Source organism: Rhinatrema bivittatum, chromosome 14 (genome assembly GCF_901001135.1).
Source record: "Rhinatrema bivittatum chromosome 14, aRhiBiv1.1, whole genome shotgun sequence".
NCBI lineage: Eukaryota > Metazoa > Chordata > Amphibia > Gymnophiona > Rhinatrematidae > Rhinatrema > Rhinatrema bivittatum.
In genome coordinates, this window is record NC_042628.1 from 26849519 (window position 1) to 26868085 (window position 18567).

An 18567-nucleotide genomic window follows, 5' to 3' on the forward strand; every position below is an offset into this window, starting at 1 on the left:
GTGAAGCTTTTGTTCTGTGCTTATCTGCTGGTAGGAAAGAAAAACCCATTCATCTGGATTGTTCTGGTAGGACTCGAGAAAAGAAAATTAGCAGATAAACCAATTTTTGCTTTCTATAGATTTGATTAAAGAAGCACTAAACCTTAGAAAGATGTTAGATATTGAAGATGTTTAGTACTCGTTTCCCTCTAGCTTCCCGAGTTGAGAATAGCATATTGCATTGAAATATATTCACTCCAAGTTGCATTTAAAACCATGATGAAGTATTGTGGGTAGATAATCTGTATGTTGTCTTTCATGTCTAGCTTTATTTCCTAAGTAACATCTTTTCTTGTCTGTTTTTGATTATTTTAGATGATGTAATGTTGTTTTTGAAGATGTATGATCCGAAAACTCGGAGTTTGAATTACTGTGGACATATCTATACGCCAATATCTTGTAAAATACGTAAGTTTCTCTAAATTTTCATTGAGCTGTCTTGTTAAATGTGTAATATATATCCACTAAAGTACATTATATGCTTTCTTTTTTTTTTTTTTTTCTGAAAAGGTGACTTGTTGCCAGTTATGTGTGAGAGAGCAGGATTTCCGCAAGGAACTAACCTTATCCTCTATGAGGTTTGAATTTTTAATAATTCCTGTTATTAGCCATTTGTACAAAAGGTATATTTTTATAGATCAATAAAGTGCTTTTCTAAATATACTCCCCAATGTCTTTATGAATCTTCCTTTGAAAGTACTGATTGTTAGAGTATGTACAAACTTCTCCTTGTTGCCCAAATTATAATATGGAGTGATTTTATTGCTTGGAAATTTTCCACTGTTTTATTTCTATAGACCATTGTTCATGAGCAGTATGTTTATTTGATCCTCTTTTAAACCGCTTAAAACAGTTGTACTAAGCAGTTTACATAGTAACATAAACAAACAGTTCCCTGTATGTACCCAGATCAGTCCAGACTCCTGGGTTTTGCCTCCCTTCCAGCAGATGGAGACAGAGAGTTTTACTGACACTGTCACTTAATGTGGTGTGCCACCTGCAGTCCATCAGTATTTCTCTGTCTTCAGCAGATGGAAGGTGGTGCAAATTCTGCAGTCTGAGGAGAATTAACAAAAAAGAAAAAAAGAGGGGGGGGGGGGGGATTTTAAAAATATTCAGGGTTTGTGCTGTCCAAATGAGGATCTACCCCAGACGGATCTACCGCCAAGGGATCATCAGCCTCCAAGCTCTTCTGCATTCCCCGCAGGCAATTGACGTGCTAGCCCTTCCTGAAGGTCGGTAGGTCCTGGTGGAGCCATATTTTCAGGTGGAGGAGCAGACGAGCAGGAGGGGTTGGAAACTCCTGGGTCTGCTCTGATCCTTGGCCTGCTGAGGGGGGAGATGACTGGTGGGGCCAGTTCCCTCTTCTCCCTCCTACAGGTGGACAGCTGGAGCCTGCAGCCACAATTATAATGTTTTGGAAGAAAAAAAAAAAGAAAAGTCCTCACTGTTTTTATTTGTTTTTCTTGTTGTGCCAGTTGGGTGCTTCGGCTGCATTTTGCGGCATTCCACTAGGACGTCGGACACACTTGAGGTCTGCTTTTGTTGGTGCGGGCGACTTGGCGCTGTGCTTGTAAAATAAAAAAGGAGTTGGTGTCTGGATGTGTGAAATGAGTACTATTACGGTATCTGGAGGTCACTAATAGCTTTATAGTGTCCGATCATCTTTTCATTCTCCTGAGTGGTACAAAGAAAGGGCAGAAGGCTTCAAAAGTGACCATAGCACAGTGGCTGAAGGAGGCCATAGTTTCGGTGTACATTTGCATGGGACGGTCAGTACCTCAGGGCATGAGAGCTCACTTGACTCGGTTGCAAGCGGCATCCTGGTCTGAGTGTCAGGTAGTGTCGCCTCGAGATTTGTAGGGTGGCTATTTGGAAGTCATTGCACACTTTTTCCAGGCATTATCATCTGGACGTTCAGGCTCCAGATACCATGGACTTTGGAGAAAGTGTACTTCAAGCGGGACTCTCATAGTCGCACCCGGTTAGGGAAGCTTTGGTACATCCCAGGAGTCTGAACTGATCTGGGTACGTACAGGGAAAGGAACATTGGCTCTTACCTGCTAATTTACGTTCCTGTAATACCACAGATAGGTCCAGAGTCCCACCTGGGTTTGGAGAGTCTGCTCAATCTGTGTTTTTTTGTATATAAACTGAAGAACTTCCAATTGGCTTTTTCTGGATCAGGTGATGGATGTACATTCTGACTTGTGTTATATTGGTCATTCGGATTTAGTGGTTCCTTCTCCTGCTCGTTCGGCAGGAGATGTTTGATAGTTACGTTGAGTTTTCGGATACTTTTCCATCTTGGCTTGGGTACAGGTCAACACTGACGGACTGCAGGTGGCACACCAGGTTAAGTAACAGTGTCAGTAAACTTACTGTCTCCATCTGCTGGAAGGGAGGCAGAACCCAGGAGTCTGGACTGATCTGTGGTACTACAGGAATGAAAATTAGCAGGTAAATGGAGTTTAGATATATAAAGTACAATTCTATAATGTCATTACACAGTTGCAAAGAGTAATTGGATGTGGTTGATGGGCTGATCGTGTCAAGCTCTCTTTAAAAGTTTGTACTTTTGTAACAGATCATTTTTAACATGTAAGCTTTCTTTATGCTTTTTGCTTTTCTGACTATTTGGGTGTTTTGGTTTGTAGGAAGTAAAACCGAATTTAACTGAGAGAATTCAAGACTATGATGTGTCTCTCGATAAAGCACTTGATGAGCTTATGGATGGCGACATTATAGTGTTTCAGAAGTATGTGAATGTTTTCAATTCTGGTTAATTTTTTCCCATTAATAAATGTTTAAAAGACGTCAAAACACAATGCATCTTATTTCATAAGTTATTTTTCTTGTAATTTTATGTATTTTGTAGAGATGACCCAGAAAATGATAACAGTGAACTTCCAACAGCAAAAGAATATTTCAGAGACCTGTATCACCGTGTTGATGTCATTTTCTGCGATAAAACTATTCCTAATGATCCTGGATTTGTTGTCACATTGTCAAATAGAATGAATTACTTTCAGGTATAAATAAAATTGTTAATTATTTTGCTAGTAAAACATTCTCTCTCTCTAACTCTCTCTCTCTCTCTCTCTCAATCACCTCATGATTTGCAAACTTTCCTGTTGAAATCCCTTGTAGAAAGTGTGCCTAAAGACATTAAAGGCCCGATTCAAAATTTATTTCCAGGGCTGAGTATTCTGTATATGGAAGAGGATTCGTATGTCAGAAAAATCAATTACCTAGTCTAATTGATTTAAGAAATATATGAAGTGTCTGTGCTGGAGATAATGTTTCCTCAAAGTGTGAATCAACCTTAAAATCTTAAAGTATCTGACATTTCCTCTTTATAGCTGCTTTGCCTTGTTTTTGTAAAATATATATGAGGTCCATGCTTCTCCTTCCTCTGGAGGAACTAACCTACAGAGTTACATCCTTGCAGCTATTCCCAGATGTCCTGATGGACAAGGGGTAAATGGCTCTTCAGTGTAGCCCTTTCCCTTGGGCAGGCTGAAAAGTTTAAAAAAAAAAAAAAAAAAAAAAAAAAAGAAACTGATGGTCAGCAGCTTTTTCCTGGAGTAGATAACCATGTTTAGTTCCAGAGCCAATGTAAGAGGTGTCAGGCTATGGCCCTTTCTTCTGACCAGATATAACTGGGGAGCAGTGAAAAAGCGGTCTGTGTCTGGCCAAATGCATGTCAGCAGCCGCAGGTTGCACTCATGGAAGGATCAACAAACCAGGACATTTTAGGGGGGGGGGTTGAGTTTGCAACAATTCCAGGAGAACAGGCTCACAGTCCTCTGGAGGTTATGGAGGTATTTTTGGCACTTGTGGGAAAAGTCTGCCATTCCTCTTCATCCAATCAGACGAGTCTGGACAAGTGGGTTATTCACTCCACACTGATAGAGAGAGCGAGCAGCAGGCTCACTGATGTCACTCATTTATTTTATTTATTTATAAAGTTTTTTATATCGTCGTTAAGACAAGCCATCACAATGGTTTACAAATTATAAAATACATTGAATAAAACATACAGTAGTAATATTCCTCCACACTGACACAACCTACCAGTATTCTTTATCTCCAGCAGATGGACAAGCTTCCTGTGCTGGAAGCGAAGGCCTGATTAGGCCATGAAAAATTCTGCTGCACAGCTCCTGACATGACAAATGAATTCTTCCTCCCTTAACTGAGTGTGGCCCTAAACTGAAGATCTCTGTATGATTGGCAGTGTACATGATATGAGGGGTTTGGGAATCTGTCTGCTAGTGTGCCCTTCGTATCTCTTTCCCCCCACCTATCGGGGCAGCAGCGCTACAGACCGTTTTTCCTGATTACCTCCTCTATCACAGAGAAAATCCAAATCGTTCAGGAATGACAATGTGTTTTATCCACAGACTTAGGTATTAGAAGAGTAGCATAAGTGGTTAGAGCAGTGGGCTATGAACCAAGAGACCAGGGTTCAAGTCCAGCTGTCGCTCCTTGTGACCCTGGACAAGTCACCATACCCTCCATTGCCTCAGGTACAAACTTAGATTGTAAGCCCTCTGGAGATAGGGAAATACCTACTTTGAAATGCTGAAAAAAGAATATAAAAATCTTAAAAAAAAAAAAAAAGTTGACTTTTTTATTTGTCAGACTTTGCAGGCTTAGCATTTAGAAGAAGATAAACAGTACATATTTCTAACATCCTAGCTACAGAGCACCAGTTTATGCTAAAGGAAGATCTGCACCATTAGTGGCTTTAAACATGCCAGAAACCTTAGCCTGCATAACATATATAAAGACTGATAGTTAATTTGCTATGAGATTCCCTCTATTTACCTCTAGAGCTGTCTGTGGCAGATCCCAGGAGTTGTCTCGATCAACAGGCTCACTTCCTTGGTTCCGGTACTGGATGGCTGAAGAGGCATCTCTCTGCTCTGGACTGTACCGAGGGAGGGCTTCACTCTCGTTGGTCTTCCAAACACTTTATCGGCTGTCCGATACCAGGCAGGGCTTTCCTTACTCTTCAGACTCTCAGCCACCCCCGTTCCTCTCCTTCCTCCACACAGGAAGTTGCAGGGGATCCCTTGTGGCATAGTCCCCCCTTCGGATAGTTAGCTCCTTCAGGTAGTCAGCTTTTTTTCCTCCTCCCTCTTTGCCTCTTCTTATTCTAGCCAGCCTATGATTATGGTTAAGGTTCATGCATAATCATGCAGTGAGTGGAGAGTGTTTTCTCCACTTTGCAGCCCCCCCCCCAAAAAAAAAAAAAAGCTCTCAGGGGGTCTTGTCATGTCCGCAAATTCTTCCTTTGTCCCTGGATGGGGCCCATCCCTGTCTTATGAACTATACTTCAGCGATTCTGACCTTCTCTCTTGGTTTATTTACCCAGTGGCTTATAGTCAATAGGCAAACAAGCAGATTTTGATTTGCTGGTTAAAGTTCTTAACTTTTTTCTTCTTTCTCTGCGGAGACTGGGTCTTATTGGAAGATATTGTCTGTATCCATCTTTTGCAATCTCTGTCCCTCTGTGGCCGAGGTTCATCTTTGGGGCCTCCATTGGTAAAATAGCTGGTAGCTCCCTCATTTCCCCCTTAAGCCAGGATGAGTCGGCAAAGGAGCTTATCACTGCTTAAGCCTATTAGGATACTGTGCAGGCCTCAGCTTGACATGTATGACCACTAATGATACAAAGGAATGTGGAAAGATGAGCAAACACACTAAATTGACACATCATGGAAAAAAGGTGTGTTGCTAAATCTTGTAAGCTGCCCCTCCTGATGCAGCCCGTGCGAAATAAGATTCCATGTCGGGGGACTGACTTTTCATTAAAAATTATGTATACATCTTAAAGGCAATATTGCATCTTATTGCGTTTATAACCGATATCACTAAGTTTATGGCCCATATGCAAGATTATTTTGCGACACCTTTTTTCCATGACCACTAATGAAGACAACATCAACATGAGGTTGGAATAATGCAACAATAATAGTCATGGTACTGACAAGGAATCATAATATAGTAGGGCAGAAATTAATAATATAATAGATGGAATAATAGTGAATAAAATCATGGTAATAATGGGATAATAGTGAAGGGAAGTAAATTAAGAATAGTAATAGAAAATATAAGAGTAAAAGGGAACAGGACATAAGGTAGTTCCAGCATGGTGCATACTGTAGCAATATGAAGTAGGGACATCATCTTAGACTTGAGGTAGAATATATGTGCATGTGTAAAACCTCCTTTTCTAAGTCTGAAAGGTTGCGAGGTGTAATCATTGATTAGCTCGGTACTTCATACAATTCCAGATATGGAGACTCTGGAGGTCTCGCAGGCGCATGGCTCTATGGTGAGACCTTTCCTGTGTGTGTTTTACTAGGGCCATCACTCTTCTAAAAAGGGTGATTGAAAATAGCAGGTGGATCATGGAGATTGTGGCTAGGACTAGTAAGGCATAAGACTGAACATAATCAGTTTGTAAAAATTCTTCATCTCTGGAATCATAATTGTAGTTGGCGATTTCTGCGGTGTTCTGGTCCACAAACAGTTAAAATATGGGAGAGACTTTGTAGCTTAAGAGATACCAGGTTTCATCAAAGTTGATTTCATGACCCCGAAACACATCCAGGATCTCTACCTCTGTGGGAACTGGATCTGGTTCTAGATAGTGTAATGACCCGCCACAATCAAAATTGAGTTCTTAGGTACTGTGACTAAGAAGCATTGCTGGGTTAGGGAACCTTACTAGTAACATCATGTTTGTTAGAAATAATGATCTGTTTCAGAGGGGTGCTAACTAAACAAACATTTACAACAGCAACCTTTGTTTCTGAGAATTCATCATACTTTGTCATGGTAATCTTACATTTCTCTTGGATGTTGTCCGATGACCAGCCACAAAGTTTCAGTAGTATCCCAGAAAAGGCTTACCGGGACACAATCAATGTATGTTCTTTGTTGGCATAGGCCTAAATTAGGAATTAGATATTGCTGTGGGTTGACGCTCTAATATGCCAGAAGGGCAGGTGTATCTATATGCAGGTATACATTGTTTGTCCAAGTACCTACATTAATTACTTGTTCCCTGTACGTACCAGGATCAGTCCAGACCGTGGGTTATGTCCCCCTTCCAGCAGATGGAGTCAGGACAAAAACTGAGAGGGCGGTCCTTCATAACTGGTGCGCCCTCTGTAAACCTTCAGTATTTCTCTGACTCCAGCAGATGGCAGTTGCACCTTCGGTTCCCCAGTTCATTTAGAGGATAGTTTACAGAATTTCTTTATTCTTTGTTTTCCTCTAATTCTTTCCTTGGATGGATCATAGTTATAAAGTTTAAAAAAAAAAAAAGCCTGTGTTCAGTTTCTCTGGAGACTTGTAGGCAGAACTTTGTTTTCAGTGACAGATCTGTCTTGTACATTCAGTCTTATGTTGTTCTATTGTTTTTGGGGTAAGTGTTTACTTATTTCTTACAGCCAGTATTTCAGCTGCCTTATGGGTGAATGTTGGTGGTCCAACCTCTCCCCCATGACCCCCTGCTGCCCTGAGATGCCGTTTCTTCCTCTGGGTAGCCTAACAGTTGCAGAGATGCACCATTCCTCTGACTGAACAGGAAAGAGGGTCGTTTCTGACCGGTAGCAGCGCTGAATTTCTTGTTCCTGTGAGGAGCTGGGTGCAGGGGGAGGGGTGGTCCAGTCCCTTCCCCGTGGAGACCTCTGAGAAGTCTCATACCTCAGGGGTCTCATCAGAGAAGTAAAATTCCTCTGTCACTTTAGGCTGTCTGGAGGGGAAAAGGAAAAAGAGGAAAAGTTTTTACTTTTTATTAATCAGTTCCCTGTACAAGGACCAGCAGCTTATGGGGGAAGGAGAGGAGAGCAGTTTTCTCTTTCTCCCACTCTCAGCAGCCAGGCACAGAAGGACTTTGCCGTTCCCACGGCAACTCCTCACCCCCTCCCGATGCCTCTATTTGCCATTTTGTATCCACATGTGGAGAGCCAGCCTGCTGCACCTGTTTCTTGGCCAGATGAGGGAAGGGAATTCTCATTTTCCTACTGATGTTGTACTTTTATTACACCTAATTTAAACCCTGTGCAACCAGCTGACCTAGAGCCTGCCTCTCCTCCCGATGCGGCCCCTCCCCCAGGGGGACTTTAAAGAGACAGCAGGCCTTTTTTTCTAAGTTTGTGATTTTAGCGCACAAAGCTTTTTTTTTTAGAAGCGAAGGCTGAATGGCAGGAGGAGGGACTTATACCAGCAAAGGTCCCAGGCCATCAGGGTGTTGGATCTCTCTAGGGGACAGTCAGGATGGACAGCTGTTAATTCCTTGGGGTCTTTAGCTCCTAATCTGCTGGACCCTGGGTCACAGGACCTTCTCCTTGGGGATGCAGACGGGGACATTGATGGGTCCGCCCCAGACAAGTTGGACCAGATCATTAAATCGCTTGGAGAGAATAAGGTGCATAAATTGCTGGAAGATCGGCACTACGCGGACCCGGTTCAGAGGCCAACGGCGTTGTCGTCAGACTAGACCAGTGCCTCACAGGACTCCCTCTTCGAGGTCGCAGTCCAGGTCTCATTCCTTTCGAGGCTGGAGACTGGCTTGGAACTCCTCTACACATGGAGCTTCTGCTACATCTACCCAATGAAACGTTGCCGGTCCGCTCTTCAGTTCCCAGGATAGGAGGACATCTTTCCCTCTTCTACGAGGAGTGGATCAAAATCACCTCAGACCAGTGGGTCTTGGATATTCTACGGCACTGTTTCGCTATAGAATTTGCTCGACCTCTCAGAGACGGGTTTATCTTCTCTCCGTGCGGTCTCATCAAACAGTGCGCAGTGCGACAAACACTGGATCGGCTCCTGGATTTGGGTGCCATTCTCCCGGTGCTGGTACCAGAACAAGGGTTTGGTCATTATTCAGTCTACTTCGTAGTCCCCAAGATGGTCAACAGGACTCTCAAGATACCACACTTCAGGATGGAAACCCTACACTCAGTGATTGCCGCGGTACACCGGGGAGAGTTCCTCACGTCCTTGGACTTGACGGAGGCTTATCTTCATATCACCATCCTGTAGGAGCATCAGCGCTTCCTCTGCTTCAAGATTTTAGGGCAGCATTTCCAGTTCCAGGGCCTGGCGACCGTTCATCGCACTTTCACCAAAGTTATGGTAGTGGTGGCGGTGGCTCTACAGAAGGAAGGGATTCTAGTCCATCCCTATTTGGACGACTGGCTCATCCAGGTGAAGTCCACGGATTTGTGCCAGCACTCAGTGCCAAGAGCAGCCTCACTCCGGCGCAGTTACTCGACTTTTTGGGAGCTCATTTTGGCACCAAAGTGGGCAGAGTCTCTCTTTGTTTGGATCGGGCCCATCTCTCCTCCCTCAGGTTCAGTGCTTTCGGAACCCTCGACTTCCCACTGCTTGGGACTATCTCCAGGTGCTGGGCTCCATGGCCTCCACTATAGATGTAGTGCTTTGGGCGTTTCCCACATGCGTCCCTTGCAAAGAGCATTACTCTCCCATTGGAAGTCGGTGTTTCGGGAATTTCAGACTCTTATGCCGCTTTCATCTCTAGCCAAGGACAGCCTGACTTGGTGGCTCAACCTGGATCACTTGCTAAGAGTGGTGGACCAAGAGGTTCCGCGGTGGGTGATCATTACGACAGACGCCAGCCTTGCCGGTTGGGGGGCTGTGTGCGGACGCCAATCGACGCAGGGGCAGTGAACGCAGTTCAGTCAGCATGGTCCATCTGGAGATAAGAGCGGTTCATCTGGCGCTGAAGCGCTTTCTGCCTCTTGTCCAAGGCCGAGCAGTCAGAATCCTCTTCAACAACGCAACGACGGGCGTACATCAACAGTCAGGGAGGGACAAGGAGTCTCCATGTCGCTCAGGAGACGAACAAGCTAATGCCGTGGGCGGAACTCCATTTGTCCCATCTGGCGGCGTCTCACATTGCAGGCGTATACAATGTTCAAGCGGACTTCTTAAGTCGCTAATGCTTAGATCCCGGGGGGAGAGAGCTGTCCCAGGAAGCAGTGTCACTTCTCTTCACGCGATAGGGGACTCCCCATCTCGATCTGATGGCAACTCAAAGGAACGCGAAGGCTCCGCGCTTCTTCAGTCGCAGAAGAACAACAAGGCGCAGAGGGCGTCGATGCCTTAGTCTTCTCGTGGCCGCGGGACCTACTGCTCTACGTCTTTCCGCCTTGGCCCCTAGTGGGAAAGGTGCTCCGAAGAATAGAGTCACCAGGAGCCCATGATCCTGGTAGCTCCAGAATGGCCTCGATGGCCGTGGTTTGCAGACTTGGTCAACCCTAGCGGTGGACAGTCTGCTTCGACTGAGACATCTGCCGAACCTTCTCAGACAGGGGCCAGTATTTTTCGACCAGGGAGATCACTTCTGTCTAGCAGCCTGGCTTTTGAGTGGCGCCAGCTAAGAAGAGGAGGGTACCCAGAGGTTATCTCCACTCTTCTTAAGGTTAGGAAGTCTTTCACCTCCATGTCCTATGTCTGGGTCTGGAAAGTTTTTGAGTCTTTGTACCAGTCCACACAACTTTCTCCACGTCATGTAACAATCCCCCAGATCTTATCTTTCTTGCAGTGAGGTCTGGAGATGGGATTAGCCTACAATTCCCTCAGAGTACAGGCGGCAGCCCATGGTGCCCTCCATCAGGATGGAACTACTCTTTCATCGCACCCTGACATAGTCCTGTCCTTCCAGGGAGTAAAGCATGTGAAGCCACCGATACGCTTCGTGGAGCTTGAATTTGGTCCTTCGAATTCTAGGCGGTCCACCATTTGAACTTCTGAAGAGAGCTACCCTCAAGGACCTCACTCATAGGACAGTTTTCCTGGTGTCTATCTGTTCCGCTCGCAGAATTTCGCAGCTTCAAGCCTCGTCATATAGAGAGCCTTATCTACGCTTCACGGATTCAGGGGTATCCTTGTGTACCGTACCAACTTTTCTACCAAAGGTGGTCTCATTCTTTCATTTGAATCAGTTGGTGGAGCTGCCGTCATTCCAGGACGAGGATTCCAGAGAGCTTAGACGCCTCGATGTCAAGTGCATCGTCCTTCAATGTCTGGAGGCTACCAATGCTTCCATTTATCGGATCACCTCTTGTCCTCTGGAGTGGTCCCCAGAAGAGACACCAGGCTTCTAAAACCACCATTGCCCACTGGCTAAAGGAAGCAATTTCTACAGCGTACATTGGCGCTGGGCGTCCACCGCCGGACGGTATAAAGGCTCATTCTCTCCGAGCTCAAGCAGCCTCCTGGGCAGAAAACAGAGCGGCCTCTCCGCAGGAGACTTGCGGAGCGGCTACCTGGAAGTCGTTACACACATTTGTTTGTCACTATCGCTTGAATCTTCAACCACCGATCATGGGCTTATTTGGGGCTCAGGTCATTCAAGCTGGGCTATCAGTGGCCCACCCTACTTAGGGAAGCTTTGGTACATCCCACGGTCTGGACTGATCCTGGTACATACAGGGAAAAGAAAATTATTCCTTACCTGCTAATTTTCGTTCCTGTAGTACCATGGATCAGTCCAGATGCCCACCCTACAGATTGTTGGGGGTTTTTTGGGATAATCTTTCAGCTCAACTGTGTAATTATGGGACTGATTAAGAGTTCAGGTTGCAAGTTTTTTGCTTAGACTTGTTTACAGTTGATATTCAATTTTGTATTGATCCATGATATTCAATTTTGTATTGATCCATCCAAGGTGTTTTTCCTTATTGCTTGGATATTCTTAATACTGAAGGTTTACAGAGGGTGCACCAGTATGAAGGACCACCCTCTCAGTTTTTGCTTTGACTCCATCTGCTGGAAGGGGGACATAACCCACGGTCTGGACTGATCCATGGTACTACAGGAACAAAAATTAGCAAGTAAGGAATAATTTTCTTTTCAGTTGGTAAAATGAAAAGCAAATTTAAAACTTTACTAGCGTATAGCCAGATGGACTCAGTACCAATGCGTTATGCTCCCTGCCAGCAGGTGGAGACTGAATCAGGTTGCAAAGCTGACGTCACCATACATTTACCTCTGCTGTGACCTCAGCTCTCCAGTATTCTCCATCTCCAGCAGATGGTGAATGTACCTCTCCCTATGGGGATTGCTGTACTTCTTGGAAGGAGAATTTCTACATTCTGAATTGGAGAAAATTGAGCCCTGCTTTCCTGCGGAGATACCTAAAGGTCCCTCCCCCAGTTGAGAATTCCTGAGGCGATTTCCAAGATCCCTCAGAGGTGTACCTTGGTCCAGTAGCTGGTTCCCAGCAGGGACTTTACTCCTTAGGCGGCTGGAAGGCAGTGGGTACAGGAAGCAGAGTGCAGCGGTGACGGCCGAAGCTCTCTTCCCCCATAGACCATCTCTGTACTCAGCTGGTAAGCGCTGAGCCCAGGAAAGTGTTTTAAAAAGAAAAGGAAGATTTTATTTCCAGATTCAGAGACTATTAGAGGGCGTTTCGGTAGGTCTTCCCTCTGTCTCGCTTCCGTTGGGGGTAAGGGGAATTGGGCTTCCGAGTGGGTTGAGCAGCCCCTGGTGGGCTAGGCCCCGCTGTAGACTTGATCAGCACACTGTGTGGTAGGCTACGGCAGTACCATCTTGCGTGCGTTTGTGTGCGCGCATATTGCCCTCCATAGGATGTCAGTGCGCACAGTGTGTCAGCTTTGTGCACGTACTGTGTGTGTAACGGGCGTGAAGCTACGCGCACATCTTTATAAGCATGTGATAACACAAAGAGCTGTGCACATTGGCTGTGTGTGCACCTTACCGCACCCTGCTCGGACACTCGAAATTCGTATGCATTGTTTTTGTGCGAGCCGAACGTGCACAATTACCGCTGCCAATGGCGCTGTCAACCAGGAAACCTGAGCGCTTTACTCTCTGCAATGCTTGCTATATTAGAGCCTCGCAGTCGAACCTGGACTCTAACTTAAGTCGGCACTGTGAGGAATCCCAAGAGAATTGGCCTCCGTGTACTTTGCTAAAACAGGCTCCTCCCATTTGGATAATGGGTTGGTCACTGCCTTAACTCTTCGATGGCATCAATATCTCTACCTCCGGATAGGGAGCAGGATATTCGGCTGCAGACACTGCAGATGATTCACCCAGAATCTCCATGGGATTTTCTCCCTGCCAGCTCGACGGGTATTCCATCTGATCCCCCAGAAGAGCCTCCGTACCATTTGTCTCCTCCAGAGGACCTGATCTATTTGCGATTTGTGGAAAAACTGGGCAGTCTCTTGGGGGTAGAGGTCCGAAAGTTACTTGACCCTCGAGAAGGTGTCTTTGGTATTCTGAAAAACCTAGAAGTGCCGTCCAAGCCCTCGAATCTTCAGTCACATAAGGGGCTGTCTAAAATTTGGGAGCACCCTCACACCAACTTACCAGTCTCCAGAAAGCTGGATCTAAAGTTTAGATTGCAGGAGTCTGTGACATATGGAGTTGTCCAACTCTTACACGCATCAGTGGTTGTAGAGTCAGCAATGAAACACACAAAGAAGTCAAGATTACATGCATCTACTCCGCCGCTAAAAGAACAGACTGCTTGATGACTTCGCCAAGAAGTCCTTTCAGAGTGCAATGCTAACCTCCCAGAGTCAGCAGCACCAACTTTGCTCCTTGGGGTGCCGGGGGTGACAGCTGGTGGTTAAGCGCCCTCCCCTTCAGTGAGGGTTTTGAGCAGCCTCTGTCATTTCTTCAGGAAAGTATCCTTTTATTTTTCTGAGCCTTTGTTTCAATAAAATTTAAAAAAAAAAAGGCAGAGCAAGCGGAGGAGAGGCTTCTTAGCAGGCTGCCTGCCCGTCCGAGGGATTCGGCAAAAGGCTGTTAAAGTATTTGCTCCTGCTCTCTTATATCGGCGCTCTTATTTTCCTCAGTTGGCTTGTTACAAGAATACTGGCTGGCTGGTCTTAGCACAGAGGTATATAAGGAGTGATATCATTGAGCCTGTTCTCTATCTTCATCTGCTAGTTGGTGTGCATAACCCTCTTGTCTGGACTGGTCTGACTGTATTTAAGGAAAGGTAAGTAGTAATTTCACCTTTTGCTTCCTCAGCCAACTACAGAACAAGAGAGCTGCATTTTGCAGTTGAATGCACTTGCAGTGCTCTGATTCATGATGGTGAACCTGCCTGAATAAGTGTACCCTTTTCTTCCAAGGAACTCCGGGACCACAGAGACCAATGTTTCATTGATTTTGTTTTGCTGTTGCATAGGGCTGCCTATTCTTTGCAGCAGTCCTGTGATTTTAGGGGCAATGGCTTTGGTGGGGGTGGGTTCCTGGATAAAAGGTCATGCCCCTAAAATGCCCTTATTGTTAAAGAAAGGTTCACTGGAGATTCCCCAGGGATCTGTGGTCTCAGAATTATGAGTTAATAGTTGAAGAAGTGAAACTTATAGTTAACAATTTGCCTCTGATTGGAAATAGCTAAATTTGAAACTGGTCAATCTGATACAGCATTTATTGAACACTAGTGATCTCTCCCTAATGCATGTATACTCTTTTCCTAAACACATTAATTCCTGAACACAGATCACGTGCTCAAGAGAACGGAGTTAGTCCTCCCATTGTATTCAGGTTTTTTGCTAAAACATAGCACTGCTTTCATACTTTGTCTAACTTTATTGTAAATACTTGGCAAAATTTGCAGCTAACTTATTCTGTAATTTTTTTAGGTTGCAAAGACAGTTGCACAGCGACTTAATACGGATGCAATGTTACTCCAGTTTTTCAAGTCCCAAGGGTAAGAGGCTTGTGTATTTTAAATCATTTTATAAAATTAAGTAAGTTAGCCAAAATATTGAATCATATAATTTTATGTTCAAGGCTTTTGGATTTTTTATATTTAAAATAGTCATTTTAACTTTCTCAGATAAGCTTGAAATGCATTTGATCTGAATTTCAAACTCATTTAAAGTGTGCTATAGTCATTGCGACATAATTTGGATGCACTTGTTTACATAATAGGTTCTGATCATCCATAGTTATACACATAATTGAGCAATGGTTATGCAAGAACTTAGCATGTTTTTGAATAGGCTATGGAAGTTGCTAATGTACCTGACTGCCATGTGGGAAACTTGCATTTGATTCCTAAACCCAATCCTATGGACCTCCCTTCTGCCCAGCATGAGACTTGAGCAAGATCTCCCATCCTTTAAAAGACTGATTAAAACTTGTCTCTTTGAAGTAGCTTTGGACCCTAACTAGCAATCATGAGGTTTAGTAAACTCTGTACATAAAACCTCTTTCTTCTCTGTATGTTCTCTTGAAACCCTAAACAGATATGTATCCTTACTTTTTATTAATGCATGATATTTACATATTGCCTCACTTAGTTTCAAAATGTCATTCTCCCATATTTGTATTTACTTTGTTTGCATAAGGTATTTTAAATACTTCCCCAATTCACTCTTGTAATTGAAATATTTTGCCATCTGTTTATAGTGTCATAGTGGCACATAATATGCTCCTAGGACAGGCAGGATGGTAGTACTCACACATGGGTGACTACATCAGATGAAGCCCGGCACAAACTTTGACTAGCGCACTGAGCACGCCCAGCATTCCCCTATCTACGCGTCCGCATGGGGTCCCTCTTTAGTCTCCTCTTTTCTGTGGAGCTACCGTCTCGTGGTTGTGGAGCTCTGCTCTTTTTTTCTGTATTTTCAAGTATTTTCCCAGTCCTGACTTTTCCTGCTCCAGGGTCCTCCTTCTTCCTACCGGCTTAGTCAGGAGGGCGGCGCGGTAAGTTTACTCTCTTCTGTGCAATCCATTCCTGGTAGTTGCTCTCGGTGGCCACTGGGCACCAATCACTCGCCAGGTCTTTTTTTGTAATGGTGGGTTTTCGTTGATGCCCTCAGTGTCCCCGGACCATGTCCCTCACGAATCCTGATAAGGTTTGTATCCTCTGCCTGGGGACATCGCATGACGTCAGGGGGTGTCGTTTTTGCTACCAGTTAACCCCCAAAGGCCATCATGCCTGTCTAGATAAAATAGAGAAGCTCTTTGGTTCCAAAAAATCTGAACCTTCAACTCCAGTGTCAGGGGCATCAACTCCGAGAGGCTGTGGGGAACCTATGGACATCAAACTTTCGCTCTTCACTCCCCTACTGGGGCCCCCTCTAGAGAGAGGGGCCGGAGATCGACCGTCATGACCCATGGAGGGATGATAACTCAGAGTCCTCGTCAGAGGATTCGGGGAATCTTCCCTTAGACCCGCCTCCAGAGGAGCAGCGCTGGTCCCCACCTGAGGAATTGACCTTTGTGGGTTTTGTCTGGGCCATGGCAGAAACCATTCCATTTCATCTTCTGATGGAAGAGGATGCCAAGCATAAGATGCTGGAGGTTCTCCAGTTTGTAGATGCCCCTAAGTTGATGGCGGATTCCCATCTGAACCAGTCAATCGTTCTGCCCACCTTTTTTCCCAAGTCTCATTCGCACCAGGGTGAACAGGCTCTGCACAACTTGGATTGCAAGAGAGCTTTGGCCTTCTACTTGGAGCAGACAGCAGGCCACAGACAGTTCATGCAACTCATCTTGTTTGATAAGAATAGCTTGGGAGTTGCAGTTGCTAAGCAAACCCTGTCTGGCTGGCGGATTGCATCTCCTGCTATGAGCAAGCAGGACTGCAGCTTGGGGGCCATGTCAAGGCTCACTGTCAGAGCTATGGTGGCTTCTGTGGCCCACTTGAGAGCGGTCCCCATGTCTGAGATCTGCAAGGCTGTGATGTGGAGCTCCCTCCACACTTTCACTGCTCACTTCTGTTTGGTCAGGGATGACCGACACGATAGCAGCTTCGGCCAGTCTGTCCTCTGGAATCTCTTCCAGCTGTAGAACCTAACTCTTCCTGCCTAGGGACCTTTTTTCGGGTTCAGGCTATTTCCCGCTGTTACCAACAGTACCTGTGTTTTGTGCCTTTGGCACCTGGTTCGGTGCCTGTTCTTGCTTGTGTTCGGGAACAGCCTGTAGCTAGGGATTCACCCATGTGTGAGGGCTGCCATCCTGCTTATCCTAGAAGAAAGCAAAGTTGCTTACCTGTAACAAGTATTCTCCTAGGACAGCAGGATGTTAGTCCTCACGAAACCCGCCTGCCACCCAACAGAGTAGGGTTTCTTCTTTGTTTATTGTTTTTCGTAATTCTATGTTATGTGACTGAAGAGGGACACCCCCCCCCCCCCACCCCCGCGCATGGACGTGTGGATAGTGGCATGCTGGGCATTTTCAGTGTGCCAATCAAAGTTTCTAGAAACTTTGACCCAAGTTTTCTGTGCCGGGCTCCATCTGATGATGTAACCCATGTGTGAGGACTAACATCCTGCTGTCCTAGGAGAACACATGTTACAGGTAAGAAACTCTGTTTTCTGTGTTATTTTTCAATGTTCTTCCTCTTGCATACTTTGAAAGCTTCTGTTCGAAAGGTGTGCTATAAATAAACAATGTCTTGACTTAACTCAGTTTCTGTTAACTGCACTGCCTATGGTTGTAACTGCGCAGGAGACAGCATTCACAGTCCTCTGAGAAGGAAATCTTAGCCATTGCACCATGCCTGCTACTATTTATCATTTCTAAAGGGTTGCTAGTCAAATGTGATGCTGTACAGATAAATAAGAGACAGTCCCTTCTCCATGGAGCTTACAATTTAATCAAAACAAACTTAGCATTTCTATAACTCTACACGACAAGTCTATAGGAATTATATTTATTGTACAAAAGTGCTTAGGATTTAAATGCAGCTTCAAAAAAGTAAGTTTTTAAACTGAATTTGAATAAGCCAAAGAGGAGGAGTGCATATGAGTCACCAATTCAGGAAGTCTATTCCCGGTGCACAGGAGTTGGCAGAGAGGGGCACAGATAAATGACTTGCTTAGTGAATAGAATTCTAATTGGGGGAAGGCTGTTAGGGCAAGGGTTGGCAATCTATGATGCACATGCTATAAGTGGCACACCAGATGATTTCTAATGGCAAGATAGTTCGGTAGCCTGGTGCTGAAAGACAATATGAGCTAAAGCTATCCACCATGTGTCTGTCCTCATCCTGCTCCCAGTTTGGGCTTCACATCACCTATGACTAATTCACAGCGGTGGTGGTGTCCCTGTGGGGCCAATGACAAGGAAACTTGAGGCAGCAGTAGTGCAGAGCTAAAGGTAGGAGACTGCCTCAATATTCTTGCCGCATAGGACAAGACAACCAAGGGCAGCATGACAGGAGCCAGGAGGCGGCCTCAGCATTGTGGCCAGGCAATACCAATCACAAGGAGGCAGTGGCAGCACGGGGCAAATGGTAGGTGCTGGGAGAGGTCAGCATCAGGCAGAAGAAATTTCAAGAGCTGTAGCCAGCGGACGTTCAGAGAGGAGCATGTGGATGTTAGCCAGTATTCTGAGGGATAGATGGAGGTGGCTGCCACTGTTCAATAAGAGAGGGGATACAGGGGGAAGAAGGGAAGGGGGTTTGAGTCTGAGGACTTGGAGGAGACTGCTAGGAATAAGCTAGGGGGGAACCGGGACATGGAGTATTGAGATGAG

General features: G+C 45.2%; 1 protein-coding gene across 3 annotated transcripts in view; it reads left to right on the forward strand.

Annotated features, from left to right (window-relative positions):
• The window catches only part of USP7 (ubiquitin specific peptidase 7), a 216274-nt gene that overhangs the window by 164486 nt on the left and 33221 nt on the right, over window positions 1–18567 (forward strand). For all 3 annotated transcript variants that reach the window (XM_029577287.1, XM_029577286.1, XM_029577288.1), the window contains 5 exons: window positions 355–447; window positions 550–617; window positions 2697–2797; window positions 2918–3071; window positions 14718–14785. In XM_029577287.1, coding sequence (XP_029433147.1) covers window positions 355–447; window positions 550–617; window positions 2697–2797; window positions 2918–3071; window positions 14718–14785 — 484 coding nt within the window. The remainder of the gene's footprint in view (window positions 1–354; window positions 448–549; window positions 618–2696; window positions 2798–2917; window positions 3072–14717; window positions 14786–18567) is intronic.